The following is a 22,132-nucleotide window of genomic DNA, read 5'->3' on the forward strand; positions in this document are numbered from 1 at the left end:
ATCCCAGGGTTTTGAGGAGCAACCTGGCATTTGGCTGGTTTGAGCGATCACTAAATACCAGGTCATCATAAACCCTGGGATGTTCAGAATTCCATCTTCTTTCATATGAAAAAGTACGAAAGATGTTTCATATCAAGTTGAGACACCTATAATACATTCAGGCAACAATAAAATAAGCTAGCCCTTTTCAACCCTCAGGCCTACATATTGTAGATACTTCCCTAAGATGTGGCTTCTTGTGAGATACGGAGCGTCACGCTCTTATGTAACGTGTACAGACGTCTGATTACCCTCACATTATTGTTTCAGAAAGACCCATTCTTGCAAGGCATTTCCCCCAAGGGTTTAAGTTATAACCCTCGGCTGGCACGATTTAACCCTGCATAAGTCGCGCATCAGTGTAACGCTAGTGTCCGCAAGGATTACATATGGGATCCAATTTGATTTAAGAAAAAGGATTTGAAATAAACTTAAGAGTTTTTTTTATACTATTTGATTTGATTTATGACTCGGTTTTATCGTTATCGACATCATCAGATTGATGGGAAGCTGTACAAAATTGTTTGAACGCAAAATTAGATGGAGGTCGAAAACAATGATTTTATATAATTTTTTGGACCAAACTATTTTATTATTTATTGATTCTGGATTTGTGGAATCATTTGTTGATTATTTGATAAAATAAAACATAAATATAATACCACATATTAAGGTTTATTTTATTACACACGACTAGTTTCGAAAACTATATTTGCTTTTATCGACAAATGAATAGTAAAACATACTATAATTGTAGTTTAACTTTTCACCTGTCGATTAAAGCAACTGGAAACTAGTCGTGTGTACTGAAATAAAACTCAATAAGAAGTATTAAACAAGCGTTAATTTTTTTTAAATAATGAAACTATTTTATATTAAATGAATCTACGTAATATTTTTTTAGGTGATCTCAAAAAAAAACTAATTTTTTACTAAATTATTTATAAAATTCTTTTTCCATAATAATCACATCAAAGCGCCAAAGTGCTTTTGCAAAAGTTTTACAATAATGGCTGTATATGAATTTTCTACAATCATTACTGTTTTTATGTCGTTAACTTTTATGACGAAAGTGATATTTTGGACTGCATTTTTTGTGTTAAAAACTACTATCGCGGCCGATATATCTTAAAGAATTATTTCTTGCTAAAATTTCGAGCCGGATAAGATCAGTCTTTATAATAAGCTCTGATGTGTGGCTAGCAAGAAACCCTAACGACCAAAGACATTAAAAACCAAAAAAATGGTGCCAATTTCTTCTAAATTCTCATGGATCACTTAATTCACATATTTTGACACCAAACTTTAACTTTATAACCATAATTATAATGCAATTATAAAATCAAATTACATTTTTATAGTTATCTTTAAAATTAAATTCATAAGCGTGTAGTTTTCTCCACATGAATTTTATTTGAACAGCGACCGGGTTTCGTCGTAACCGACATCATGAAACTTATGTGAGGCTAGACAATTTTTTTGTATTAAATACACTACAAGGCAGGGGTTGAAAATCCTGTTTGTTTATAATTCTTTCTCTAACGAAATGAATTTAAATTTTACTTTAATAAAACAAAGGTATGATGAATTTAATGAAAATACTTACAATTTCAGGAAAAGATAAAACTTGTAACTCATATTATGAAATATACGATATTTTGAGAAAAAAACTGTCCTGATAAAAAAAGACATACAAATTATTTTATATACGAGAGCGTGGTTGAATTACATTAACCTTCCTTATCCAAAGTATCTAAAAGAATCAGAAAACTTAAAGAAGGCTATTTAAACGCCCTAGCCGTATTCATAGATATATTACATGTAATACTATTACCAAGCTTGTGACGATTGGCGCAATGTTAGATGTTCACATATTTACTGAGCGAATTGTGTCATTAGTAATCGAAAGCATTTGAATTACTTGATCACGCCATGTTCTCCTCGGTCTTCCTTTGACTGTACTTCCTCATTTACCTCTAGAATTGCATTAACAATTTTTTCACTCATTCGACTAACATGCCCAAACCATTTTAACTCACCTTTCTTATTTTTATAGATATAATTGATGATGACCTCCGCTTTGCATTCATATAAAATTTTTGCACACATTAGTCTGAGAGAACGCATGTCGACTGCACTCAGTCTACTTTCATCCCTTTTAAGCCAACTCCATGGTTCACTTCCATGCATTTTTTTTGTAATTTCAAAACACTTTTGAAAAAAATCTGTATATCCTTTTTCCAGGTTAATTCGAGCGAGAGAAACCAGTTAGAAGAGACGCTGGTAAGAAAAATGAACTCAAAATGTTCCCAAAATGACATCAGCTCCTGCGTGATGCTGAAATTGGTGACATACATGAACAGAATGCTGAAGAAGACAGCCATCCAAGTTGGAGACGATGTGGAGATCACGGCAAACAGGTTTTCATTTCTCAAATTTAAATACAAAAATATAAAAACACTTGTATGAGACCACTCTTTTGAGCTTATTAATGTAAACACGACAATTTTCGAGACTTTAAGATGTTCTTATCAACAGGTGAAAATACAAATAAACAAGCAATAAATAATTAAAATAAGGCTGAGTGGAGTAATATCTGGATAATGCAGGGTCGGGGTGTGGTTTGTTTTAATGGGAATACAGAAAGTAGAGGCGAGGAAATGAATTCAAAACGATGTTTGATAAATGTTCGATAGTGATATATAAAAATAATGAAAATATTAATAAAATAAAAAAAGTAGGTATAATGAAATGGTTTGGGCATGTAAACGAATGAGTGAAGACAATAAACAGAAAACTCAACAGAAGACGGACTGTCTTTTGCTTCGAAATGCGATGGTTTCATTTTTTTAAATATTTATTTTTATCTTTAGAAAGATATATTTCTGTTTTTATTATTTGCACAAATTTTTCGATTTCTTAGTATATTTGTGAGCGTAAGCGGCTCATTATTAGAAAGGTATTAAATTGTGTTACAGTGAGTTCGAACCGAGAAACTCTGATTTTAGAGTCCGCGACACTAACCACGGGACCAGAACCTGACACTTCTCAAGTGTTGTACATTTAGTGCCTATTTTGATTCAATTTTTTTACAGGTTTACTTACTTTGTAGTGAATGCCGGAAAAAGGTTCAAATGTTTTAACCTTATTTAATAATATCGATTTGAAGCTTTCGAGCAGTTTCCTTGACCGCATCTGTACATCCTCTTACAAAAATCCGAACTATTAACGAATATATGAGAATAATCTTACGTAAAAAAGTTTTTATTTTGTAATCTCTTCATTTTGATGGCTGACACGTCGGTCGCCGAGAAAATTTTGTTTTTACGCGAAAAGAAATTGAGCCAATTTTCTGTCACTATGTTTTTTTTTTATCTTCCAAGCCATAATAAAGTGGGTATTACTTTGTTCAAAAATTTTTTATTGAGGTTTCATGTATAGTCATAATAAATATTATGTACTCGACCATAATATTTTCATGATGTCTTATGCTCAGCGGCCACAGGTATTAACTTTCTTACGCATAAACTCACACTTTATAACGTTATGTTACATAAATTTAACGTGTATATTTATATAACATAAAGCTTTATTACATTTCTACACATACCCTGAAAATTTCAGAGACTAACAAAAGTTTGAAGCATAAAAACATAAATCTAGGCTCCTTTGATTATTTATATAAAAACCTGGATTAAGCTGAATTAATTTAATACATAAATTCACAATAAATTTTGTGGTCAGTCATTTTTACTCTTGTTTTTTTTTATTCCTAAGATGTAAATTATATTAGTATATAACCACGAACCGAGATTTTTTGTCTACTGGTTTAGAGACCTACCTGTCTCTTTGCCAGGACAATCACTACAACAGCATGCAAACAATACTAAACGCTATTACCATACCACTATTCACACACTTTCAATTACATAAAATCTAGATCACATGCGATTTTGGTCTACCCGAGGACCAACATGCACTCGTTCAAACTTCGTGATCTATTCAATTTTCTATTTTATAACATACAAATTAACTTATTAAAATAAAATTAAAATTAAAATAAAATAATTACACATTCTGACTTAGTAATAACTTCAACCTGTTTCGAAGCAAACAGTCTCTTCATCAAGATTAATTTAAACCAGAATTGATCTGAATTTGATTCATAAATAAAGTTCAAACATCGCGATCTATTTAATTTTCTATTTTATAACTTAAAAATCAGCTTTGTAATAAAATCACTTATCATCAGTTTTATTTAAACTTAATTATACCATCGACCAATTTCGATACAGACAGTTTCTTCATCAAAACTAATAAATACTTGTATAAATGAGCTGTTTGCATCGTGACTGGTTGAAATTTGAAGCTTTTGGCAGTTAAACAAAATAAAAACCAAAAAGATAAGCTTACTTGAAAAAATAACTTCCTTTTCTTCAGATTTATTTAAAAAATATATTTTAAAATAAACTATAACAAAATCAGTACTCCATAGTGTAAAAAAAAAGTTAAATATTTACGCAACTCAAAAACAAACAAATAAGTAAATAACGTGTAGAATAAGTATTTCTTCATTAAAAAGTTAATTCAAGGAAATGTTAAATATGTTAATAAATACGAATAGTTTTAGGCAGGGCAAAAACAATTAATTATTCATTTATGCAGTGTGAATTGAAAGCGTGTTAGACTACCACATGGCGTTAATGGCATTGATTCTACAGTAGGTACATTTAGCGTTAAAATAAGAATGTAAATGTTTTGATCGTTAATAATCGTATGTGAATTTTTAAATGTAAGCAAATATGTAAGTATATATTTTTAATTTACCGCCTCTGTGGTGTAATGGTTAGCATGTTTAGCTACCGTGCTGGAGGTCCTGGGTTCGATTCCCAGGGGGGAGGTGTGAAAATAAATATAAGTGATTTTACACTTAAACATTAATTTAATATTACCTGGACTGGTCTCTGAAGCGCAGTGGTGATCGCCTTGCCTTCATGTATGTAACGATTGAAATAACACTGCGTCAATACAATATAGTGCCCTATGCACCATTGTGTGCGGATAATATTACTAATAATAAATAAATAAATAAATGATATTCATTTAAAAAAAAAACATTTATTTATTTACATATTATTATACGATGACTCGTTACATTATGATGTTTTATATGTATTATATTACAAGCATCAACTTATGTAAAGATAGTTTCTATGTCGGAAGAATACTTAAAGCTCTTTTCTAAATTAATATCACATACACACTACAGCTTACGAGAATATCCCGCAGAATTAAGGGTGGCTCGTAAAACTCGGGGTTAGTTTTACAACCTAATAAAAAAGTACATACTACCTCATACAATACTTCCCTACTCCTACTGCTAATTTGACAAACTCAGGGTTTTTTATTACTCTTCGTCGTGAAATATATTGACTGTGTTAATAGAACAAAGAATATTCTTACTTTAACCGTCAAAAAATTATTTTAAAGTTCTTGCTTACAAGGCAAGAGTCATATGAAAAAATAACAAATTTTATCATATGACTTTTACACAGATTCAAATTGCTATAATTTGAACAAAAAATAAAACATAAAAACTTGAAATAGTACTGTGTAAATAGAACAAATTATTTTCTTACTTTAGATCTCTCTAAAAATTTCTAATTTTACTTTAAAGTTCTCATTAACATCAATTAACAAATTTTAGTTGAAAAACTTTGATCTTAAAACATATTAACAATATTTTAGATTCTAAAAAAGATATCTCTTTCGTCACACCCTATTATTAATCCATGAGAAATATAAAAATTATAACAATTGACAAATTTTACATGGATTCGAATTGCAATTTTTTTAACTTATTTTTTTCTACAAATTCAGTGATACTAATTTATAAATCTGGATCATCTCCAATAAGGGGCTTTCATAAAATGACATCTCAACATAGAGGAAAAAGAAAATGGAAGTTTGGGTATTTACGTGGCTAACAACCGTCATTTGCTGGTTTAATTGATCACTTTACACTCGTGTAACATTCACCAATTGTACACTAGTATCACTTAAACCAGCCCATGATTGACAACTACACTACTCAAATTCTAGGATTGTGAAGAATTGGTAAATGTTACACGTGTGTAAAGTGATCACTAAAACCATCCTATGACGGTCGTAAGCCCTGCAAATACCCAGATTTCCATATTTTTCTTCATCTACATATATTGAGATGCCAAAAATGTTAAAGATTTATTTTAACGATTAATAAAATTATTTTATTGAGTGTAACTTTGTGGTTTACTCAGAGGTCAATGCCTTTTAAAACATTATTTTAATCGTATCAATTCCCAAGCTTTAGATTTTCGAATTATCTATTACTGAAAACTGCTTTCGCCGTCTTTATGAAATCCAATTTCTTAGATTGTTATCTTAAGTCAGTCAATAAAGTTAATGCCGCTTTTGATTATTTGGTTTCGCCGATAATCTCGATAGTTCCATCACTAAATTAATCTTTTCGCTATTTACACATATAATTTATTCGATAAACCATCAATTGAAACTAAAAAAAAACAGCTTTGCAAATTTGAGCTTTGAGTCTTAGTCAAAATTGAAATTTATACAAATATGTCAAATAAAAATTCAAGTACAACATTTTGAGTGTATCCAAACACTTATTCACAAATCTGAATTATCTCCAATTGTAGAAGTTATTTTTTATCTCACTAATAGATGTCTGTAGTGAAGTTCTAGTAATTCAATAACAATGTTTCTGAATTGGTAAATATATATAAAACTTCCAAAAAATTGAGTAGTGTGGTTGTCAATAATGGGTAGAATTGGTGAATGTTACACGTGTGCTAAGTGATCACTTAAACCAACCAACGACGGTTGTCAGCCTTGAAATGCTCAGAATTCCAAATTATTCTTCATCTTTGATGTGATGTCAAAAAATAACATAAGAATTCATTAATATATATTTTGAAAAAATACTTATTTTGTTGGTTATGTTTTGAAAGGCTCGATTTATTTTAATTAAAGTTCTGTCATAATTTAAATTTAAGCTTATATTTATTCAGATATTAATATTATAAGTAGAAATTTGGAAAAAAAACAGCGATCCATTACTTCATTATTAAAAGGAATTTTTTCTGTTTCAATTTAAATTCAAACGAATATTTACATACATAATACAAGAAATGTGATAACATCATTTATGTGTTAAAAAAACTCGACAGTGACTTTTTGATAAAATTAAGCAAAATATTTAGTTTTGTAGAGAGATTTCTCCGAAGAACTACATTTTACATAATAATATAATAGCAACATTTTTTTACCAGTACCCGGGAATCATTGTTACCGATGTAATGATACCCGTCTGATGATGCCGTTAACGACAACTCCTGGTCACTAGTCAAATAAAATAAATGTGGAAAAGCTACAAAGATATTGTATTACTTTTTTAATTTTTTAAATTCATGAAATTTTGAATAAAATTTATTCATAAACACTAATTTATTTGGACCATTATCTACTGCCAATGGTGCATAGGGCACTAAACCGCATCAGTGATAGTCAATGACAGTCCTGCACTTCAAGTCAATTAAATTAACTTTATGACAAATTTTGATTTATGCAAGATATTGAAATCACTGTATTGTATTATATTCTATGTATCTATCCTTTTGTATTTAAGGATCGACCTTATTAATTTTTATTACCTATACACGTACACTTTATTTTTTAAATATATATAAACTTAACATGCTTTAAATCCTTTTAATATGTAATATGAAAGGAGATTTTTTCTAGGCAACTAATAAATATTATATAACGCAAAATACAAGTCAATGACGTTATAAAATAAGTTTCGAAATAAAGATGTCGTTGAAACTTTGAAACATTGAAAACTTCAGCATGTTGTCAAATGCAATGCCTACTATACTATTGACATGGATACTGTTTATTCAGCTCCTGTTTTGTACTAATAAAACAAGTTTCTCCGCAGTTGAACGTTATATTATTGCAGATTATTATGCACAGAGACTTTGACATTCAGTTTATTATTAAACATGACCCGCTGTTCTCATAAAATCAAATAATAATATTCATATAAGTTTTAGAAGTTTAAATACTGTGAAATTAGTTTGCTCACAAAGCAATAACTCGTTGGATGATAGACTGTTTCTCGAAAAATGATTGAAAATAAGTCTTTTTTTAATACGTTTTGAAAGTAAATCGGTTAAAACTACACGTACGCAAGATTCTGAAAAAACAGCACACAAGCAAAGTGACTAATCCAGGAATATTATAACTTTAACATATATGATTTTTATCTAGGCCATACGCATATTTATTTTCAGTAGATTTAGGTAAACAAATATTTCTTATATTAATTTATCCAGCAGTCACATTTTAGTAACATTTACCCGCTAATATATTTTATTTTTATAAGTAAATATCTTTACTTAATTAAAAATATTGTAACACGAATTTTGCTATATTCTTCATCATTATATAGTGTTTGATTAAAATGTCGAATGTATTAAACTAAAAGCCGCCAAAGATTTCAATAGTGGTATTTTCTAAGTAAATTTTAAACAAAAATAAAATATTACTTATCTATCTAAGACAATAATATTTTTGACATATCATCAAAGACGAAGAAGAATATGGAAGTCTGGGCATTTACGGGGCTGACGACCGTCATAGGCTGGTTTAAGTGATCACTTTACACACGTGTAACATTCTTGATTCTCTTGATTCAAGAACAAGGTTTCTAAATTGGTTCATTTATACAGAACTTCCAAGAATTTGAGTAGTGTGGTTGTCAATTATGGGTAGAATTGGTGAATGTTACACGTGTGTAAAGTGATCACTTAAACCAGCATATGACGGTCGTAAGCCCCGTAAATGCCCAGACTTCCATATTCTTCTTCATCTTTGATGAGATGTCAAAAAATAATATGAAAATAGCTCCTGTAATTGGAGATAATCCAGATTTTGTGAACAAGTATTTGGACACACTCAAAATGTTGTATCTAAGACAATAATTTTTAAACCTGACGAATTGGAATTTTTTTAACACATTCATTTTTTCACAAAAGATAAGAAAAATAATTAATGGAAACCGCAAAGATCAAAAACTTTTGTACTTTAACAAAGCAAAATATTATATATCCTTTTTTTCTAAGTGTTATGTGTGCGTTACTTTGTACACTGAAATTTATTATAGTTGTAATGATGACGTAAAATAAAATATAAATATAATAATCGAATCTTACTGAAGATAAGACAACATGTTTTGTTAATTAAATTTATACTGTTGTTTATTTTTACTTCCCTTACTTATATACTTTGCTGCTTTTCTATTTTCAATTGCATTGCATTCATACTCAATGACAACACATATGTATAACACATGTTTTGACTGTGTTAGAATAATTTGATTTTAAAAAATATACATTCGTAAAATATTCAGCGCTATAAAATTCGATTTCTGTTCAACCCTGATCATGTAGTAATATATGATTAAAGCAATAATATCATCCCCATAAAGATAATCGTATAATATATAACATTTTATGAATCCAATAACCGATGGCTATAATTTGTTATGGATTAAGACATCAATACATTACAATTAAATATTATTTTATTAACTGACAATCAAAAACAGCAGGGTTGACGAAAAAATATTAGTAATTAAGAAATTTGTATGTTAATATTATACATATTTGCATTACGTAATTGTATATTTCTTTTCAAATGCCCTTTTTGGTTCTTTAAACGTGGCAAAAAAATCGATAATGTATTCTATATCCGCCTCTATGTCCGCCTCCGTAGTGTAATGGTCAGCACGCTCGGCTACCGTTCTGGAGGTCCCGGGTTCGATTCCCAAGGGGGGTAAAAATAAATATAAGTGATTTTTTCACTGTAATATTAATTCAATATTACCATAGACTGGTACCTGAAGCGGAGGGCTGATCACCTTTCCTTCATGTGTAAAACGATCATGATAACACTGCGTTTATAAGACACAGTGCCCTATGCACCATTGGGGTGCGGATAAGGGTTTTATATATATTTATATATTCTATATGGCGCCATTTTCGTACAATACTACTTCAAAGACTCTTTTCTGCGATATTAAATGATACATTATGCATATTTGGCCAATAAATTAATAAAAGTCAGGTCAAAGGCTTGTGATGCAGCGTCAGACTGCCTGGTCAAATTTGTTGCATTTGGCGCATCTGGCTCCGTTAGGATCAAATAAAATGATGAAAATTGTTAATTTTTTTATTTATTTATCGAAAACACAGAATTTTATTACCAACACTACAGTTTTTTTACTCAAACTGAGATTCAAGTTATTAAAAAATGTTTTTGTAAAATAAATTTAAAAAAAGGGAGTTTTTTTTTACTTAACGTCCGAGTGACTCTGAAATCTAGCTATGGCTTATGCAACACAGTTTCTCATGGGTCTACTAAGGTTTCAACTTTATAAGTTGTATAGCCTATGTCTACTCGAGTATGAATTAACTGTTTGTGTTTAAAGTTTTTATAATGTCATCTAATTCATGAATGAAAATTCTAGGCAAAAACTGTGTTTTTTTGTGAGCCCAGTAATATCATGACTGAATGAATAATTCAAATGACATTTTATTTGTGTTCAACCCTGTTCATTTATTAATTTATGATTATTGCAATAATATCGTCCCTATAAAGATCATCGTATAATGTATTACATTTTCGATTTGTTACATACAATATTTCCATGAAAACTTCTAGGGTCTTTCAAATACATACCTTCCTTCATAGTATGCGAATTTCATGACACTTTGGGTAAGGAAGGTAAATATTCATATACACATGGAGAGGTCGTATAAGTAGAAAGAGTAATATCTCGCTTTTGCTATTGTTTATCTCGATTTGGAAGGAACTGGGAGCGCTAGGCAGTTAATAGCTCCTGATTGACAATGCCGATATTTCACTTGAGTAGTTCCAATTCAATCAACTAGCTGCCCTACAAATTCTCCGAGAACAACGGCCTGAAATGATCGGAATTATTTTTCAAGCATTTTCTTCTGTATCACATTGCTAGAGTGATGATTATTCACATTTAATGGTAGTTTTACTACTTCATATTGTACTTTGAAGAAAACTTAAATTAAAACGACTAGACAAAAGCCCAAAAATACTTAAATGTAATCGCATTTTCTCAGAATTTGATGGTTCGATAAACCCAAATTTCCTATTAAATAATATTCCTTACAAAACACTCTTCTTACCATCCATTGTTTACTTTGTGTAATGCCACTTTTTTAAACACTTATTTGTGACAACCGGTTTCGGAAAATCATACCATCACTAGGCCATTAAAATTACAAATAAAATTATATAATTATTTGTCATATTTGTTTAATTTTTTAAAGAGGTTTAATATACAAAATAAATTCCGAGTGTCATGTAGGGGATTAAAATATAATTGATGAATATTTAAAAAAATTTTAGCTCAGAATGAAATGAGGGAGGAAAAAAATTAAGTGTTTTAAAAAAAATGTTACTTAAAGAATGAAAAGAAAATGCCCGAGACACTTTAGGTTGTGCCAAAAGTTATTAATTCAATATTATTTTAAAATGATCAATTTTGCAAATTGTTTGATATTACAGTGCTGCAGCCACTCAAACCGTAGAGTCTTCCGTTCCTGATGCAGGAAGAACGTCCGATTTACCTGAAGATGACCAGATGACAAACCTACTCCTCGACAAGGCTTGGTCCTTCGTCAAGACCAGATCCCTTCGATGGAAGATGATCGAAGGGGCAGAATTAGTGATGGGCAGCAAGCCAGACAAGAACGGAGATTTAAATTTTGGTACGTAAACGTAACCTTAACACTCTCCTTATCATTCATCGAGCACTTCATGTAATACCACTTTAAAGTGGCAAAACATAAATAAAACGATGAACGATAAGGAGAGTGTTCTATCACAAAGTTAAGAATGCTTTTAACATACAAAATATAAACTCTAAACCATCATTTTTGACCACCATTTCAAAGCAATATTACACAAATGAACAATGAATGATAATGAGTGTGTTGTGTTACTACCATACTACAAAGTAAAGAATGATTTTAATATCCAAAATATAAATTCTAAGCCATCATTTTTGACCACCATTTCAAAGCAATATTACACAAATGAACGATGAATGATAAGAAAAGTGATGTATTACCATACCACAAACTGAAGAATGCTGCTAATATACAAAATACAAACTCTGTTAGTACAAAATAATCTAATGTAAATCAAAATAATCTAATAATTTAATCTTACAAAAACTTATGTTGGTATTAAATAAAAACAAAGAAAAATGGAATAATAAATATTGATGAAACTGTAAAGTGATGAAAACGAGGAACTGAAAAGAAAGAGGATCGGGTTAGGAGTTGAAAGGAAGAGGTGTGTAACATTTAAATAAATTTATGAGGCGAATTCTGTTGGTAATAGAAAAAAGGAAAACTAATGAAATTTTGTCATGAGTGGTCAAGTCATATAGTAATCCGCGGGTAAGTATGCCGAGGTGCATGAATGTGAAAGAGGCAAAGATTATTTGCAAGGACAGATTGGTGTGAAGTTCTATTGTCTCTGTTCACACCTTAACACACACAAACACACCCAGACATATGTGAACATGTATATCCTCTTTTAGTGACAAGTCTATGGTATATTAAGCCTTTTGTATGAAATAACAATTCTAGCTTTGAGTCGTTATCCTTTTCATAATTTTTAACTAACTGTTTTTTCTCACGTTAACTATTCAGCAAAAACTATTATACATATGAGAATTTCATAATTGCGAACTATCTCTGCACAACTTCAAAAGTAATTGCTTAAAATTTAAAACTTTACAAAACTTAAAAGCTCTGAGTAAAAATAATAATTGTTATGCCTTTTGTTACGGTGTATTTTAAGTATTCTCCATGAAAATGGTCGCCATTGAGAATTTCAGTTTGTAGTTTTTTACTGATATGGGAACCATTTTTATTTATCTGTTTATATAAAAATTAAATGTCAATGAAAATGGAATTGAATGAGAAGAAACAAAAAGACGGATTTATAAAAAAAAATCAAGATGTTGGAAATCTAAGCATCTCGGGCTTTATGAGCTGGTGCGATGCAATTCATATAAAGGATAGTTTTTAGAGGTATACAAATTCAAACGACGCGCAATCAATCAATGGTGGCACCCGCCATGTGGCATGTTGCGCCATCTTGTTGAACCCACAGCGTTGTCACATTAATACCATTAAACGGAGGGACGAAGAAATCAATAATCATGGTTCTGTAGCGCTCTCCATTGACCGTAACATTCTAGCCGGCATCGTGTTTAACAAAATATGAGCCAATGATTCCACCTGCCCATAAAGCACACCAAATAGTGACTTTCAATGAATGTAAGGGCGTCTCGACAAAGGCATCTGGGTTTTCTCCACTCTGAATTCGGCAATTCTGTATATTGCCATTTAACCAAAAAAATACTATGTACATATTTCAAAAATCAATGCAATATGGAACCTAAAAATGGGGAAAACGGTTTTGCATATTCATAATTCAAGTTACAGCATTCATAGAAAAAATGTATTATTTTTGTGAAATACTATAAATTTACCAAAACAAAAATATGAGAAAAAATACGCATTTTCCATTTCCACACATAAATTTGCTCCGTCATCGTTTGGTTCCTTGCTGTAGATATAAATTATATTTTATTGTTATCATATTAAATTTCCTTGTCTTTACTGTGAAAACTGAGATTTCAGCAAATTATTTATTAATCCACGATAACATTAAACGAAAATATTTTTATGATGGGATAAAACATTTTATGCTGTGTATTAAATTTTCAGGGTTGCCTTTGAAGCACTTTTATTCAGTCTCATGAAACTATAATGGAAAAGACCTTGAAATACTTGGTTTACTTTATGTTAACTCTTGAACTAATTACATTATTATAAAAGGGTTTCTGAGATGCAGTATAAGGGTAAAATGCCATTCATTTTACCTTGAACATTTTTATTCCAGCTTTATTAGTCCTTGATCTATTTAATAAATTTCAAGTAATTTAGAGTAACCTGAAGGTCTTTAATGCGATTTCCAGGGGGGTCGAAGTCATTTTTCGTGATTTTTAATATACGTATTTATTTAATATCACCCTTAACTGGTACCTGAATCACAAGACTTATTAAGCTTAGTATTATTAACGGTTAAGATAACAGAACGTAGATAAGATTCATTTCCCTATGTACCATTGGGTACGAATAAGGATTAAAAGCAAAAACTGACAAAACTAAACGTAGTTCAAAATTAAAAAAAAAATCGCACGTGAATTAAGATATCACATTTATAATTGTTTATACTATTTAATACTATATACTAAAAAAAAATTTTTTGATTAACAAAATATTTGGATTCTTATGCTGCACACAAATATTTCAATTTGATGCTATGTGCCGGTAAGCTTTAGAGGTCTTTTGCTTTCGTCTGTAACTCCCAATCAAAATCCGCCTTAGATTTCAATCCTAGCCCTGCCAAAATCCGAATTTCGATTCTTATTATATTATAAATATATAAAATTATTTACATGCCAGCTGCCTGGCATATTGTATATAAAATAGAACCCGTTTGGGGATCCGAAATAAATGATCTGAAAATATACTTTATGGAAAGATATATATGTAGTGATCAGTACTATTTTCTTATTTTGTTTTTATCTTATGTTCTTTATATTTGTTCATTTGTTATATTTTCTCTTTATTTATATTTTTTTCATTTATTTTAAATATGCCTCTTACCTCATTTTTTTTCATTTATTTCTTTAAGTTATGCTTCGTATGCCTAGTTATTATACCTGTTTATTTTTTTTATATTTTGCCATGTATAAGTAATGGTTATTTTTTTATACCTTTTTTGTAACTTTATTATTTGTGTTCCAGTCTTGTTAGGCTTGATCCCATATCCCAAAACGAGAAATAGAAATTACTCATCGGGCATATTATATATGTGACTTATGTATGTAATTTGTTTTGAAAAAATAAAAATAAATGATTCATTGTAAATTACATTGTTATCATTGTACATATTATCTTTCATAAAATGCAAAAATATGAAAGATGCAGAACAATCTTTTATTGCTTTACGATTTTAAGTGAAAAGTAATAAGTTAGTATAATAAAAGCTTTGTTTATGTGTTTATATTTAATAGATGAAATAAATTCATCAAACCTAGTCGTAAAAGTACAGCACCGCTTATAAACAGGGAGGAGATAATAAATAATGCAATATACAGGTTATATAATACATATTTTGGCGAGCTTAATACGGGAATTCAATTTTAGGTTCAGAATTTTGATGAAGGAAAATATACCCTATTTTGTTACAAATTTCACGCTTTATTAAGTTTTACATACATTTTCATCTTATATTTTATGCAGTTCATTTTAAATCGCGCCGTTTATAAATTAAATAGCAATGCAAATTCCGCAAATAACGTAGGAAAATAACATTTATAAAAAACCCGCAATCCTTAATAATTCAATTGAAATAAATTTTTCAGAAAAAACACGATTTTTCAACAAGAAGATTACATTTAGCGCTGAAAACGTAAATTTGCTGCGCTTCAAACGTAATCTAATCGGTCAATATTTTTCAGAATTTTCACATCGCTTGAAAATTTATTGACTGAAAGTATTTGAAAAAACTTTACTGTCGCATTTTATCGAAATGTAATTTAAAGACTATTCGTCATAAGAACTAACTCAGTTTGCGTTGAAGTCTACATTTTTAATTAAACCAAGAAAAAAATGTAATAAAATTTATCGAGAATAATCTGATTTTTACTATTGGCAACTAACTCAATAGAACAGGAAAATTTAACTACTTGTATCAGTTTCAGTAGAGTCAAAGCATCAAATGAAGAACTACATTTTAAATTTTATATCGCGGAAATGTTACAAGTAGTAACACAAGTTTTTAATACTCGTCTTTTAGATATAAGAATAAAAAAGTTTTTATTACACTTAAGTATAGTTTATTATCTTTCGATATAAATAATTCTACTTTCAAGTTAAGAAAATAAAGTCTTAAAACGTCATATTTTATTCATTTAATATTTTTTCTTTCAAATCAACTGTAAGGATGTCTATACATTCCTTATATAAATATACATGCACACACACACACACCCACACACACCCACCCCACACACACCCACCCCACACACACACCCACCCCACACACACACACACATATATTATATATATATATATATATCCACTTCTACTACTACTATCACGCCGTTTCCCCGCAAGGGTAGGCAGAGAGGATGGAACGCCACACTCTTCTGTCTTTCTATATACATAAATATTTATGTATTAACATTTTATTTTGCCTGTGGCTTGTTTTGTCTATTTAATGCTGTTTATTTTTTCAATTTTTCAATTTTTTCAAGAGTGATATTTGCAAAAGTAGGTACTTATTTATTTTTAAAATTGAAAATCAAGAGTATTGTTTTACTGAAAAACGATGTTTATATTGGCTTCCTGGGTTCATTTTTACTTTATTTTCGTTTCACGGGAAGTTTCATGAATTATGAATTATTATACAAATGTTTTTATAAAAACAAAAATTTTCTAAGACTACCAACGATAAATTTTATAATTTGTGGTATGTTGAACATAATACATTTTTTCAAAAAAATATCTTTCTTGTAGTTGTCCTATTTTGTACTTTTTTAAAGCAAGGTATTTACTAACGGGGTTTTTATAAATAAAACTTATTCCACAGTTAGTTTTGCAAAAATGCTATATCTAGTAAAGGATATGTTAGATTTAAAGAATCAGTGATGATTTAAAAAAAACACAAAATTTTCTTCCATAAATTTAATGAAATTAATAAAAAAATATTAACAAAATCTCAACCCTTTTATTGTACACATTTTTAAAAATAGTTAGAAATACATTATTGTAGAAAATAACTTCTTATAATTAACTAAATATAATTAAAAACTCACATTCTTTCTTTATAGATATGTCCGTAAAAACAAGTGAAACTGGACGAGGCAAATACAAGAACCTTGGTCCAATTTTGGCTGCTGCCGCAATGAAGATGGGTCTCCTAGGCGGTCTGGCATTCAAAGGTCTGGTCCTTTTGGTCGGGAAGGCGTTGCTTGTCTCCAAGATTGCTCTCCTTCTAGCTAGCATCATTGGACTGAAGAAACTCTTCTCGCAACAGGTATGATACATCGTAATATAATAAAATGTCATATAAACGTATTATGGTACACTGTTTGTACAAAATACAAATAAAACGTGTGTATTCAAAAGTGGAAAATTTGAACATAAATATGAAGAGAAAAGAGGAAATTCATATTTTTACTGCATCGCAGAAGTTTAATAAAAAAATAATAAAGTCATCATGTCTGATTTTATCAACATTAATAAATATGTGCAAGTCCACATTTTTTTAAAGGAATAACCTGCAAAACCTCTATATTAGAGACTTTTCTGCAAGTAGTGAGGATAGGGAAGGTAGATATGAAAAGTTACACCACAAACACCAAGACTAAATAAAAAATATTTCACGAATTTTATTTTGCAATTAGCGGGAATCTAACTCGTGACACCAGTTTCGCAGTCGAGAGTCAATCCAACTACGCCACAGCTCCTTTCATGCTTTATTTACTAATAAATAATATTCATAAATGACAGAATAATAACTGATTTAAGAAAGGCATAATTAAACTATGTTTTTGGATTCGATAATTTTAAGTTAATCACGCCCCGCTCAGCTCACAATTTTTATTATTTTAAGTTTATTTACTTTTTTTAAGTTTATTATTTTAAGTTTATTTATTAACTTCACTTATGTTGGACAGTTTAACATCCATATTTTATAATTAAAAATTGAAATATTAACCCTAAAAATGTAAAAAATACTATACCAAGTAACCGAAAAAATTGAAACACCTTTTAGGCACAGTCTCCAATCAAATACTGTTTTATCTCAAAATATGTATTTTGATGTATAACAGAATTTGATAAGAAGTTGCAGTATCTTATTACATAGTTATTGGAATAAATTGTATTTACGTAACTAACCGTATTTCGTGGGTGTGCTGGTAAAAAATGTTAACTCGAAAATATTCAATTTCGACATAATGATGCTGTATTATAAAGTTTTCAACGTTCTATAAACTATTAAAATGAACTAAAAAGTTTGAAATGTCATATATATGTGGTTTTTAAAGTTAATTCAACTTTAAGTTTTATAGCGGGTATTTAATTAAATAACAGGGAATTTAGAATATAATTTAAAACATATATTTTCATCTCCCCAATAGATGTCTCTAGTGAAGTTCTAGTGATTGATGAACAATGTTTTCATATAAATATATGGAACTTCCAAGAATTTGAATAGTGTGGTTGTCAATAATGGGTAGATTTAGTGTAAAGTGTGTAAAGTGATAACTTAAACCAGCCTATGACGGTCGTTAGCCCCGTAAATGCCCAGACATCCATATTCTCCTTCATCTTTGATGAGATGTCAAAAAAAAAATTGAAAAATAACTATAATTGGAGATAATCCAGATTTGTGAACAAGTATTTGGAGACAGTCAAAATGTTGTATATAATTTATATTTGCAGCACTAACTTTGTGAGTTTCCATTTCAAAACTTTGTTTTAAAATTACTATATAGTGATTTTAATTCATAATTGTGATTTTTAAACAGTTACATTTCAATTATAAAAGATATTTTAGAGTTAGCGTTTCTTGGTAGTATGCCCACGATGTCAACTAAAAAAATATTATAGAGTTCTTGGAACAAAAAGGTTTTAATTAAAATATGACTAGGTCTACTGTTACTCCAAAAATTGTACGATCGTTATTTCTAAGCCTAATTCTATATTATTTGCTTTGCTCTTGATACCTGATATACTTTCAAGTATTTGTCTAAGATTTTGGAGAAACTGGAAACTGGATACAGACGAAATTCGATCATTATCCTTTTTGAAGTTCTATAGAGAGGTTGATAGAGGATCAACATAATGAAAAAGGGATGTACGTTGTGCCCCATAAGTCTTATTTTTCGACTTGCAACTTTTGAAACTAATACAACATGTACCATAGAACGGGGCTACTTGAACTTTGATGTGTTACTTGAGCCCAGTACAAAAAAATCTGTATTTGATCTACAATAATGAACGTATCGACATGATTCATTGTTTCCCTGACAGGTGACACTTATAGTCACGATACTTCGATCGATACTCCGATCTAAATATTTTTTTTTAACTGGTCTCAAGTAACACATCAAAGTTCAAGTAGTCCCATTATACGGTATTAATCGCTTAATTCACGTCAGAGAAACTTTTGATGTGCTTCTATTAGTACATATCTTTGATTCTTACATTTTAATAACAAAATAATTATTAAGAAATTATTTGGTAACTTAATTTATATTAATATTTTTTAAAAATGTATGTATCTCAGCTATGATAGCGGACAGTAAGCGAATATTTGGATTAATTTATTATTAGATTAAAACCAATATTTTTAGCTTTTCCACTTTTTTATTTGACCAGCGACCGGGTTTCGTCGTTACCGACATCATCAGACTGGTGATGTCGGTAACGACGAAACCCGGTCGCTGGTCAAATAAAAAAGTGGAAAAGCTAAAAATATTGGTTTTAATCTAATAATAAATTAAAAATGCAATTCCATCACGAAGTGTCAGTGGATAATATGAATATTTGGATGTTTTAATAAAAACCATATTTTTAATAAAGTAATAATGATCGATTCGAGTCTAATTCTACTAAGGAATTAAATTATATAGCGGTCTGTAAATATATTATATTTATATTTTAAACTTATTTTATTTATACTTATTTTTTTATTTATGTTTTTATATGGAGTTCTTTATACATTTCTTATTTTATATTTAATAATATTTTATTTTGTTATTTTGTCATCTTTTTTGTCAATATCTTCTGCCATCTTTATAAGCAAAACTAAATTATTTTAACGTGTTTGATTTAATATAAATTCAAGAGATAAAAATTACTTAAAATTAAAAAAAAATAAATTAAATTAATTGATTGTTTATATTTTAAATATGCTAAGTAAGGTAATAAAATAAAATAAAATAATGTTAAATTAGTAAGTACGAATTTAATTGTTAATATACACTAACCCATGAATTTTTAGGGTCATTGAGGATATCGCGACGGCTGGAAGTGTTCGAAGTCTTCATCTGCACTGCTTATCTCCTCAATATTTATTTATTTATGGTAGGCAATAATGAAATAACTGTGAGCACCGTAGTATAGAAATAGTGCAATGTAGGTATTTTGTAGATTAGTACATAAGTAGAAACGTGTATTTATTATTAATGTTATACTTTGTAATGGTGATCGAAAGAATGATGAAATATAAGGAAAATTGCTATAACCACTGTTAAAAAATGCCTGAGACACAAAATAAAAATTAAACTCATCTGTTCACCCATTATGATTTTTCACAGAAATTCAAATTTACATTTTATTGAAATGTTCTATTATTCTGTACCACAAAAAAAAGCTTCAATGTTTTTGTTCTAAAATAAACTTTTATTTTATTTTTTCAAGCAAAATATCTGTAAACGTACATTTATAACTTTAACCTCAATTGATACCATTATATTTTAATTCTTATTGATAAATACCATTATTTCTTAAAATAGTAAAATACAACAATCACAAGTAAGAAAACAATCGCAACGTCAAAATACTAGAAAAATATTCACAAAAAAGACACGAATTTCAACATTTTAAAACAAGAGAAATTTTTACATAAAAATAAACCATTAATTCATGACTAAAGCAACTTACAACAACGTAGAAATAAAAAAAATACTAACACTCAAAAACAAAAACTTCAACGTTTCAAAACATGACAAATTCTTATTTAAAAATAAAACCCACATTTTCTCAAACCCCCTCCTTTTGTCAATGTTCCAATAATCTTTGTATAATTTTATAGGATTAAAAAGAAGTAATAAATTTTCATATGCAAAGTTATTCAGATTTATTTTAAAAAAGAAATTCGCTACAGGTTGAAAGTCCACATAATAGTAGCCAAGAGGGTGCTTCACCATCCCTGGACTAGACCATTAAAATAATTGAATCTGAACTGGTCCAACATGCGACTGGATATTGAAAGTAAAGAAAAACTAACGAATTTATGTATTAATTTTAAATCAAACACAGATTTTTTGAGTCTACTAAGTTGTATTTTATTAACAAAAACAAATAAAAAATTACATTGTGTCAATTGTTTCGCCTTGTTAGGGTATTATCAAACGAATGTGAAGATCAAATGGACTACGGTCCTAATGCAGTTATACAATTCTAAGTGACAGTTTTAACACGTGCAGCAATTGTCACAATATAATTTTTTATTTTATTTTATGTGTTTTTGTTAATAGAATACAACTTAGTAGACTCAAAAAAATCGGTGTTTGATTTAAAATTAATACATAAATTAAAATGGAGTTCTACAAATTAAACGCCAAATCAATAAATAAAAACTAACGATTTTATTAACTTTCAGAAACACGTGACATACGAGGTAGTCGCGCATCCCCACCACAGCCACGAGAGTTCCGGCCACGAAGGATTTCCTGGCTGGGGTAGGTCCGACCAATCCGCTCACGAGCTGGCTTACTCGGCCCAATACACAGGAAGCAACGCTTCCGCCGAGGATGACAGTAATGACAAAAAAGATGAAGACGAATCTCACGGAGCTGAGATTTGATTCGGACGCAGCCTCTTTCTGCCAAATGTATTTATTTTAGAAGTTAGCAAACCCCCTAATGTACAATGTAATCGAATTAATTTAATTTCAGGATTTTCATCTATTTTCATTTGTGTATGTCTTTTCCATTAAAATCAGTCACAAAAATGGTCGAATAGGATAAAATATTTTATAACACTCTCCTTACTATCCATTGTTTACTTAGTGTAATACCAATTCTTTAAAACACTTATTTGTGACT

The 22,132-nt window shown here is 29.5% G+C and overlaps 1 protein-coding gene across 1 annotated transcript; it reads left to right on the forward strand.

Moving 5' to 3' along the window:
- Positions 1-226: 226 nt before the first annotated feature.
- On the forward strand, positions 227-21,891 carry Osi3 (Osiris 3). Its single transcript, XM_088258718.1, has 5 exons — positions 227-265; positions 2,284-2,459; positions 11,707-11,909; positions 17,123-17,328; positions 21,688-21,891. The coding sequence occupies exons 1-5, from the start codon at positions 227-229 to the stop codon at positions 21,889-21,891; spliced, it is 828 nt and encodes a 275-aa protein (XP_088114844.1).
- Positions 21,892-22,132: the final 241 nt, after the last annotated feature.

This window comes from Brachycentrus maculatus, unplaced genomic scaffold, assembly GCF_059751285.1.
Source record: "Brachycentrus maculatus isolate JH-2025_06_01 unplaced genomic scaffold, ASM5975128v1 h1tg000102l, whole genome shotgun sequence".
Lineage (NCBI taxonomy): Eukaryota > Metazoa > Arthropoda > Insecta > Trichoptera > Brachycentridae > Brachycentrus > Brachycentrus maculatus.

What these genes read in the sequence shown, in the direction of transcription:
- Osi3 (XM_088258718.1), top strand. Translation starts at nt 227, where the DNA reads ATGTGGCTTCTTGTGAGATACGGAGCGTCACGCTCTTAT. An exon ending in GTGGAGATCACGGCAAACAG is followed by an intron (nt 2,460 to 11,706) that starts GTTTTCATTTCT and finishes TTGATATTACAG; the next exon opens with TGCTGCAGCCACTCAAACCG. An exon ending in AGAAACTCTTCTCGCAACAG is followed by an intron (nt 17,329 to 21,687) that starts GTATGATACATC and finishes ATTAACTTTCAG; the next exon opens with AAACACGTGACATACGAGGT.